General features: G+C 34.1%; 2 protein-coding genes across 2 annotated transcripts; one reads left to right on the top strand and one right to left on the bottom strand.

Annotated features, from left to right (window-relative positions):
• The first annotated feature begins 482 nt into the window (after positions 1-482).
• Positions 483-2,885, top strand: LOC123864151 (eukaryotic translation initiation factor 3 subunit I). The gene is made up of 5 exons (XM_045904426.1): positions 483-627; positions 727-953; positions 1,150-1,282; positions 1,747-1,914; positions 2,360-2,885. Exons 1-5 carry the CDS (start codon positions 625-627, stop codon positions 2,816-2,818), a joined length of 990 nt encoding a protein of 329 aa, XP_045760382.1. The 5' UTR covers positions 483-624; the 3' UTR covers positions 2,819-2,885.
• A 402-nt stretch (positions 2,886-3,287) lies between these two features.
• On the bottom strand, positions 3,288-6,936 carry LOC123864155 (serine/threonine-protein phosphatase 6 catalytic subunit). Its single transcript, XM_045904431.1, has 6 exons — positions 6,669-6,936; positions 6,269-6,414; positions 5,827-5,968; positions 5,064-5,218; positions 4,111-4,223; positions 3,288-3,553 (listed from the first exon to the last, which is right to left on the bottom strand). The coding sequence occupies exons 1-6, from the start codon at positions 6,834-6,836 to the stop codon at positions 3,363-3,365; spliced, it is 915 nt and encodes a 304-aa protein (XP_045760387.1). The 5' UTR covers positions 6,837-6,936; the 3' UTR covers positions 3,288-3,362.
• Positions 6,937-10,826: the final 3,890 nt, after the last annotated feature.

Genomic DNA, 10,826 nt, shown 5'->3' with positions numbered 1-10,826 from the left:
TTTTAGTTCCTTCATTACACATGAAACAATGCCACAGAAAAATTTAGGCTCTTTTCTTTGGTTCAAGCAAATTCAAAGCGAAAAGTTTGTTCTATCTACTCGCTATAGAATATTTTTCATCTACCCTACGTTTGGCTAAATGTGTTAAATTAAAAAAAGATCAGCCATCTAGTGTCGTGTAGTAACAAGCTTATTCAGCGTCATCTAGTGATACTGACATCAATAAACACTCTCAAAAACTTATTAGAGCCATCTAGTGTCGATTAGAGAAAAGCTTATTTAGCTTTAAATCTGTCCAAGCTACTTGACACTAGATGGCTCTAGTATCAAGCAGTAGCCAGATTATTTAGCTAAAAAAAATGAGCAAAACTAAACGTATAACACAGAGTTAGTAAATATCTAAAATATTATGTAATATGTTAAAAACAATTAATTAATTAATTTTAAATGTTCTTTTAGAACATAAGGATTACGTAAAATGTAATGTCAAACGATGTCGGAATGACAATCCAATCTCTTTCATCTGTCAAAAATACGTCAAAAACAGTGCCGCCACATGTTACTAATATTAATAAGCATTTTGTGATTTTTCTCTTATTTAATTTGCAATTTAAAGCATAAAACATGGTAAGTTAATTCACAAGAATGTGCAAAAAAAAAATCCGGGCATTTCATGAAATCGTTAATTGCTTTCGGGCTGGAGTAACATCTTTCTTGGTTTCGCAGAAACCTTTGATGCTGCAAGGGCACGAGCGTGCCATAACCCAAATCAAGTATAATCGTGAAGGAGACTTGTTGTTTTCCGCGGCCAAGGACTCTAAGCCCAATGTATGGTGGTCCTTAAACGGAGAACGCTTGGGCACTTTCAATGGTCATGGTGGTGTGGTATGGTGCCTTGATGTGGACTGGCAAACTATTCATCTTATCACGGGCGGTGGAGACAGTTCTTGCAGGTACCTATAGACCTATTATCTATCTATCTAGTATATATCTATTGTATAGTAGTATCTATCTTTGTCAATTTAGTTGTACTAGACTTAAACTTATTTCTACATTTACACAGTCCCAAAATTGAAGATACTAAAACATGTGCTGACCAATCTATTTCAAAAGAAGGATTAATATTAAACTAATTGTATTCTATTATAGGTTATGGGATTTGGAAACTGGTAAAAACATAGCAACAATTAAAACAAATTCTTCTGTGAGGACATGTAACTTCAGTTTTAGTGCCTATCAAGCCGCCTACACTACTGACAAGGCTATGGGGCATCCGTGTGAGGTAAGACTTAATCAGTCATTAACCTGCAAGCCTAGCACTAAAATTTTACAGCTACTTTGTGATGATCACAACCACTTCAGCTGGGTGATTTACTAACTCAGTGATCTAACTCGGAAATATAAAAACTAGCTGATCCCTGTGACTTTGTTCATGTGGATATAGGTTTTTTTAAAATCCTATAGGAACTCTTTAATTTTCTGGGATAAAAAGTAGCCTATAAATGTTAATCCAAGGTATAGCCTATCTCCACAGCCAAATCCGTCTGGTAGTTTTTTCATGAAAGAGTAACAAACATACACACATACTTTCACCTTTATAATATTAATGTGATTAATGTTTTGTCTGTCTGTCTGTCAGTTATCTATGCATTCACATTTTGTTCATCTGATTCAGTTGAAACTTTGTACAGTTGTCGGCATTCATGTGAAGGTTACTGACTTAGTACAACATGATTCATCTTGCAGGTTTTCATCATAGACACAAGGACAGTTGACGAGTCCCTATCAACCCAAGCTCCAATACTGAAATGGGAAATCACAGACTCCAAAGTGACATCAATGGTGTGGGGCACCCTGGATGAGACTATCATCACTGGTCATGAAGCTGGTGATTTGATCCAGTGGGATTTAAGGGTATATGTCATTTCAAACTTTTAACTTTAAAGGTAAACAGGCATAATCTGACCAAACCAAAATATATAAATATTTAATACTTTAATAGAAAAAAAGTTATTAAATAATAAATATTGAACATCTTTGTTAAAAAATATCAATTCATACTCTTGAATTAATCGAAATTTTTTCTTGCATTGTATAAAAATTATCGAAAAACAATACAGCAATAATCAAACAATTACCATACTGTTTAACCATAAATATTTGTACACTATCTTTTTTACACATTAGTCACAGACAGAGCCATATGTATTTTAATATATACGTTTGTGGCCGCCGTGGCTATGGTTTCCACACTGAAATGTTTGTTTACCTTTATCATCAAACTCATCATCATATTTATTTAAGGCATTAATCACACAGCCAACCTTTATTCCTAACACAAAGCCAATATTCTTTTCAGACTGGCAAAAAATTGCATTCAATCAAGGAGCACACACATCAGGTGAATGACATGCAGCTTTCCCGTGACGGCACCATGTTCATCACAGCTTCCAAGGATCAAACCGCCAAACTCTTTGACACTAGCTCCCTTGAACTCCTCAAAGAGTACAAAACTGAACGTCCCGTGAACTCAGCTGCTCTCAGTCCCATTTTAGACCATGTGGTACTCGGTGGTGGGCAAGACGCCATGGAGGTAACAACAACATCCACTAGACAAGGAAAGTTTGACGCCCGTTTCTTCCACCTTGTCTTTGAAGAGGAGTTTGGTCGTGTCAAAGGACACTTTGGACCAATCAACAGTTTATCATTCCATCCTGATGGCAAGAGTTTTGCGTCAGGCGGTGAAGACGGTTATGTGCGCGTGCAGAGTTTTGATCAATCCTATTTCGATTATACTTTTGATTACAACAGGGATTAAAACTTAAAACTACTATAAGTAAAATCATACAGTATTGTATAAAAAAAAAATTATACTTTTCTGAAACCAAAAATTTCATAAAGGTCTTGGAGCCTTGACTTATAAAAGGGTGATAATCATCTATACAACCCTCATTGTCATTTTGAAAAAAAAAACAATTTTCCTAAAAAATGTTTTTTATTGTATTCAATTGCTTAAAATACTTGCTTGTTGATAGAATTCGAGCATCAAATCAGTCAAACATTTCATTGAATATTTGACTTTAATAGAACAGTCTTAAGATCCATTTTACTCTGACATTATAATATTTCGATGCTCGAATCTTATCAACGTTGGTCTTGGTGGGATGTAAAATCTCATACTAAGCACAATATACTAACTACAAATTTTAGTAAGTATGTATCAGTACAGGTGAGAAGTACGCAATAAATTGATATTTCCATATGAAGGGATGAAAAATAAAAGCTTATTTTTAATATACAACAATTTACTATACAAAATCTGATATAATTACTTGGAATACTTATATAACATTAAGCTTAAATTAAAGAAAGTAAGGTGTAGTGTGCTGAGGCGGGACTTCTCTTTCACTATCAGGCACTGCTTGAAATATTTTAGCATTTCTGTCGTTGACCGTCTTGAATTCCAATATTGAGGCTACGTTGCCACACCTATAGCAATAGTTAGGTGCGGACCACACTGTGACTAATCGCTTATCAAACATATATTTGTAACCTAAAACAAAAAATTCATTATCTATATTATCCCTACAAACCTACTCTAGTATTAGAAATGCGAAAGTGTGTCTGTCTGTCTGCTACATTACGGCCCATCTGTTTAATCGATTTTGATGTTTGGTACAGATATAGCTTGTATCATCTCTTGAAAATCAACACTCCCTCAGGATCTTAAGAAAACTAAATCCAAATGGACAAAGTCACCACAGATATGACTTGCATCCTGGAGATGGACACTAGGACACTTATCTTGGAAAACCAAAGTTCCCACAAGATTTTTAAAAACCTAAATCAACACAAAGTCATCATCTAGTTACTAGTTCTACATAATTAAAAGTGCTGAAAATCTTAAACTGCTGAACTAGATATTTGCATTTAGGTTAATGTAAAGAAAATCCCACCCATTGTTTAAATATTCCTCGAGAGATGGGGTTATGGGGTTCAACTAGATTTAAAATAGCTCTAACAAAAGTTAACTAAAAACAAATCTGTGATGCTAATAAACCAGAGTAGTAAACTATGAGTTATACTAAGTAAGAAATTATGTGAACATACCTTCATTTACAAGCTGATGTGCTCGACATATTAGATTCAGATTATTGTAATTCATAAAAAGCTCTGTGACATAGCTGCCAAACAACCATCCTGCTCCTCTGGGGCTCACAGACCTAGATTTACAGAATAAATGAATATGAAAGTATTATTATCCATACTCCATACAAATATAATAAATGCGAAAGTATGTCTGTCTGTCTGCTAGCTTTTCACGACACGAGTTTAACCGATTTTGTTGAAATTTGGTTTGTTACATCCCTGGGAAGGACTTGGGCAACTTTTTATCCCAGAAAATCAAACAGTTCCCATGGGATCTTTAAAAACTTAAATCCACGGTAGACAAAGTCGCAGGCATCCTCTAACAGTCAATAAAAATGTAACTTTCCACCAAGCACTGGAGTGCTTGATGAATTTCTATTTCTATACTAAATTTTTTAATGGTGTTTCGCATAGAGATACCATTAAAAAAAGGTAAGTAAGTAGGCTATCCTGATGTCAATTTTTTAATTGAACCTATACCTACTCCTTATCACAGCATCACACCAAAACTTGGTGCTTGACCAGAACACTTGAAGGTGCTGTTAAAGTGCCAAAGCCTACCATCAGACCAATGCATTTAGAAATTGGAAATTATAAATTCTCAAATTGACCTTGCCTGGCCTCCCAAAACACCCAACACTGCCCAGAAAGGAGGCTTCTGCTAACACTGGGACCTTGGACGAATTAACTGGGACTAAACAAGCTGTTAGACCCAGTATCCACTCAAGCAGCATAGAGCAGGGATGTGTTCAGCAGTCTAATCAGAATATTGACAAATAATGTGAAAAATTATCGGAATTATCACAATATCTATCTTCCTTTGGTGGGTAACAGACCTTACTCTGGTATGATTCTTATTTTGCTTTATGGTTTTTATGTAAACAGATTAACAAGACTATAAATAAATCATTTACCACAACTTAACATCAGCTGGATCAGACCAAAGCAAGTCACAAAAGGCACCTTTGTGAGGTATTTGCTGGTTTCTGTCGATGCACCTGATCTGATCTAACATTGATATTTCTGGAGACAGTCCTCCGTGGACGCACAATACTGTTTCATCTATTAACTGTAAATAAACATTTAAATGATGACTATTATTTTACAGGCAGCGATTGGTTTTTAAACTGTGTAAATTATTTTTTAAGATAAAAGCATGCTAAATGCAATATTTTCTATGTCCCATTCAGAGTATAAGTGGTACAAGAACAGAGGAAATTGATATGTTCATTAAGGTTTCACTTCTCAGATAAAATCAATTATTGACTTTTAAAATCACTACAATAAAGTTAACTATATCAATGCATTAACTTTATTTTTAATTTTGGAAAAGTATGTTTAAAGCTTTGTTGTTTTTTAAGAGCATACTTTGACTTTGCTCAGACTTAAGTCTTATAAGGCTTCAGTTAAGAGGAGACAGATTTATATCACCAATATAATGCTGTCTTGTTTTAAAGGCAAATTCAAAGTACACTCTTTAGATCTCAGACAAACTGTTTAACAGTTTTGGAGTCAACAAGGTACATGAAAATCCATTAAATATTTTTCAGGATAGAGACAATGCTTGCAGAATTGCACTGGAGTGTAACATTGAAACATGACTGCCTGTGCATATGTGTAGATGACAGATATATAGATGGTTTCTAATTGATTTGCCTCTAGCCTTATTATACTTACAGCTGCTACTGCAAGCAAGTCAAAAACCCTGCAGCAATCCTTCCATGCATTTGCATTCCCATATTTGTTTAGGCATTCATCGTAAAACCCATAAACTTTTGTTATTTGACACGTTTCATGATTCCCTCTGAGTAAATATATCCTGAAAGTTTCATCACATTGTTGCATAATTATAATTTAAGTACATAGGTACTTAATAAACACAATTATAAGGTATAATATTGTATTATATTTGTGAAAATCCCAAAAATTGAATATGATATGGTAGGCAGGCAATATGAATTAAAGAAATGTGATACAAACAAAAAAAATGTCTAATGTGAATGTGTTTCTTCATCAGTCATGCCTTGCTTGAATCATGACATCATCAACATCAGATACATTTATACGCAGAGTTATACGCAATGTTACTGCCATAGAGTAATAATAATTAAACACCAACCTGTCAGGATACCTTGCTTTAAGCGCCATTAGTAAGGTAAGAGTTTCAAGACTATAGTATCCTCTGTCCACATAATCTCCCATGAATATATATTGAGTTTCTGGCACTTGACCACCTATATGAAATAGTTCCTCTAAGTCATAGAACTGAAATGAAATGTACACTATAATTAATTAACCTATTGGATGTAACTGAATGGCCAGTAAGTTATCTAATTCACAAAGGAGATTTATCTCAAACTGATATAATGTAGGAATCAAATTATTTAGATACTAGACACCCACAAAATTTTATAAGGTACACATAGATTTTTTTTGTTTGAATAAAGCTTCTAAAACTAAGTTCCTTCATATTTAAATAAAGTAAATTAACATATTCGATACTAAATAAATTAATATACCTGGCCATGGATATCTCCGCATACGGTTACAGGTGTTTGAACCGGCTGAACATTTGGCTCCTCAAGTAGCAACTCGCAAACGATGTTACAAAGCTCCCGGAGATCATCTTCTGGCAGATATTTACATCTTTTGGCGATTTCAATCCACTTATCTACATCACCCATCATTTTTGTCAGAAAATATATAACTATTACAACAAAACTACAAAAAACTGTGCAAAAAACGAGAAAAAATATCTCATTCAATGAAAGTTGGATTTCAAAATCACTTGACAGTTGACACTTCAAAATTGTAGTTAGTTGTCACTGTCAGTGTCAAAATTGATTTTTGACCATGGAGTAAAGACCAGACACAAATTATTACAGTGATCACGGGTAACTTTAGAAACGTGTCAAATACTGTGAATCATGAATCGACACAGGTTCAATCTTTCATTGGGGACTACTTTATTAAGTACTAGCTGATGCCCGCGACTTCGTTCGCGTGGATGTAGGTTTTTTAAAATTCCCGTGGGAACTCTTTGATTTTCCGGGATAAAAAGTAGCCTATGTGCTAATCCAGGGTATAATCCATTCTAAATTTCAGCCAAATCCGTCCAGTAGTTTTTGCGTGAAGGAGTAACAAACATACACACACACACACACACACATACAAACTTTCGCCTTTATAATATTAGTGTGATATATATATATATCACACTAATATTATAAAGATATATATATATATATATATATATATATATAAGTGTGACAAAAAATCAAGCAATGCAAAAGTAAATTTTAAAGAATAAGAATAAGAATAAGAATAAGAAGTGTTTATTTGCTATTTAAAATAAGATAAAATCTTTTTCATTGCATTCTACAAAAGAAATAAACCCCTTGCTAATTAGTTCAATTCATCATCATCATCCTTATTATCACTAACTCACTAACGCTCACTAACGCAGGCTCACTTTAATCATTAATCACTAATGAATACGGGTCTCCTCTCAGAATTAGAAGTGTGTGGCCATAGTCCAACTCTGGGCACTATATAGCTATGTAACTAACCAGAAGATTGTATGTTTACGTGGCTCCGTCCACTTTAACCGAAAAAAGATTGGCTAGGTTTTGTTGCAATAAGACAGTTACCACACTTAAACATGACGTAGGTACTATTTTTCTTAAAATTATTGTAAACATTTTGTAAAGTACAGTATTTGACAAAGTCGCGATGATCCAAATTTCATAGCCGCTGATTGTTACTTTCCGTGTTGGGGACAAACACAGAGAAACTTTCAGCTTTCATAAATAACGGTTATTTATAAAAATAGCCCTCACAGGTTGTTTCTCTATAAGTACATAATTTATCGCTTTATATAGTATACCTATTACCTACCGAAAAGCATAATCCTCCGGTCGGTCGGGTAAAAATAAAACTCACATGTCTAAATGTATAGGTTTATTATCTTTAAAACAAATATTATGCAAGTACATTTTACAAATGATTTTACATTTATGTTATACTTATTTTTAAGGTGCCACTGATATGCCGCTGTGAATGATTAAAAAATGTATGTATATATGAGATTTCATTAGGATCAATGTATTTTTAAAATGAAGTCACATCTTTTAAAATGGGACGGATTTAATTATTATGCTCCTTTAGTGAAAATAATATACGTACCTAATTATGTATATTCGTAGAGTAACTTTTGTAAAAAATTGTGATTATTTAATTTTGATTTTTCATAATAAATGTAGTTCACACAATCAAGATATACTTTCTATTTTGTTATTTCATGATACACTTTGAATTTTTTTGACAGCAAACTTAAGTGTTATCGAAAATTATACGATTATTCTATACTTGACAATACAATCATATCTACATGCATATCTATATGCATGCAGTAAACAGATTCACCTACATGACTTGAAACTTAGTTACGGCTTACATTTTCCCCAAACAGAAAAAAGCTATATTTAAAGGAAACCTGTAAGAGCTGGTGTTTAAGTACTCAGCTAAAAGAAACCTGAATTATCTTTTGCAGGTATGTGCTAAACAAATTTCAATTCTGATTATTCTGATACTTGAAATATTCTGATTCTGAAAATTCTGATTATTATTGAAGTTAATAATAACTACCAGGTTAACTCCAAGATTGCTGTCAAAAATCTCATAAGTTTTAGGTAAAAAAACCATAATACATTATTCACTTTCAGGAAAGGTTACACGTTATAAAAATACTGTCTAAGGATCAATATTAAGACACACATTAAGACCCAGTAGGACAAGGACAATAGCTAAACTAATTTAGTTTTTTGTAATGCTGTCACTTTTTGGCAAGCGTATAATGCGGGTTACGAGAGTGACAGCATTAAAAAAAATTACTAAATCTGTTGTCCTTGTTCAAGTGGGTCTATTTACACCATCCACGGATGATACATGATTACAATCATAGATGGCAAATTACTTGGGTTGTTTTAAAGCATTGGTCGAATGTGGACCAGAACGAAATCTGGTGGTCAATGCCGGAAAACTGCATCAATAATAATTATTACTGTCTCGATTGTTGTGATTGGCTCAATTTATGGTATTCTTGCTGCAACAACGCGTTTTAGCAAATACCTTAAAGGCCGGAAACGCATCGTCGGTACCTCTTGTGCCGCAAATGTTCATAGGCGGCGGTAATCACTTAACACCAGGTGACCCGCCAGCTCGTTTGCTCCCTATTTTTTTATTTAAAAAAAAAAGTAGCGAGAGAGTGTCAGCCAATCAGAGGTGATTGCAATCGTTATAATGTAGCTACCACCTAGTGTATCTAGTGTTTTTTAAAATCTGAATGAAGGGAGGACAAACAAGTCTTCTGGCGTTAAAGCCCATTAAAAAAAAGTTTATTTCACGGAGATCTAAAAATTTAAAAATGGAAATTTCCACATAGCGAGAAAATTATCGATCCGTGCCTGTAATTTTATCATCCGTGAATAGTGTCAATATGTTTCAGTGTCTATGTTAGGCGGCTAAACCCGATTTCAGGTCAAACTAGTTTGACCTAGGCAAAATCAGTTTATCCTACGCATGTACTAGCTTAGCAAAGGGCAATCTAGTTTGGCCTAAATACTTGTAAAGTTCTTTGAGTATGGAGACGTTTATACGATTTGCGGTCAAGTTTTTTTTTTTTAAGTTTACTCTTAATGACGTCTCCAGCACCACATTTCCAGAGCCACGATTTTTTGTCGGTCTTGAGGGTCCACGTCTCGGCCCCAAATAGAGACCGGAGAACCAGTAACGCCTAAGATAAATTAGTTTGGCCTGAAATCGGGTTTCGCCAGTAAAATTTCATCCTTTCTAAAATTACATACATGCATGCCATCCGTGAGTGGATATTGTCAATAGAAGTATTGAGTATACATACATGAAAAAAAACTGAACTATGGACTATGGTATGTAATAACAATGTTTTGTTAACTATTATGCATTGTCTAAACTATGTCCTAGAATTGGCCGTTTTCCCCCTTTTTTTTAATACCATAATATAGTTTTCAAAAGAAAAACCAGCCTTTAGCTATCGTATCTCTAAGTTTTGAAGTCGCCAAGGCATCAACAATCACAGAATGCTATTTTTTGAAACACAATCTCATAAATAAATAAATGACAATTTTCTTGACCAATACGCATCTATTTCGTTAAGGCTTCCAGTACACATTGACCCAATGCGTTTGGGTTCCTTTGATTTAATTAATTTTTTAAAAGAACCAACAAAAGTCGGCTAACCGGCCAATGCTGGCCACACGCTGCAAATGCACGCCGTGTGGTCCAGGACAGATTTAGCTAGTCCATTGGCCGAGTGCGTTGGGTAAATGTGTATAGAGCTTTAGTATTTTCATTCATAACAACGTTAGTAAAAAAAAAAAACAAATAAACACATTGGTCAATTGTAACCACTAAAGAATTATTATTGGTAATCTAAAACGCACACAACAAAAATAACGTACATACACAATAAAAAAAAGCGTAAGCTACCTAGCAATTTCGAGTTTCAGTTTTCGAAGGCGTTCAACATTCAGATATAAAAAAAATACCTAAACCCGAGAGAGTACCAAGTGATCACAGATTCTGAAAATTCCGCTCATATATTAGTACAAAAGTAACCAACATTTCGAAACGGATTCACT

This window comes from Maniola jurtina, chromosome 4 (assembly GCF_905333055.1).
Source record: "Maniola jurtina chromosome 4, ilManJurt1.1, whole genome shotgun sequence".
Taxonomy (NCBI): Eukaryota; Metazoa; Arthropoda; class Insecta; order Lepidoptera; family Nymphalidae; genus Maniola; species Maniola jurtina.
This window is presented reverse-complemented; position numbering and strand designations above follow the sequence as displayed.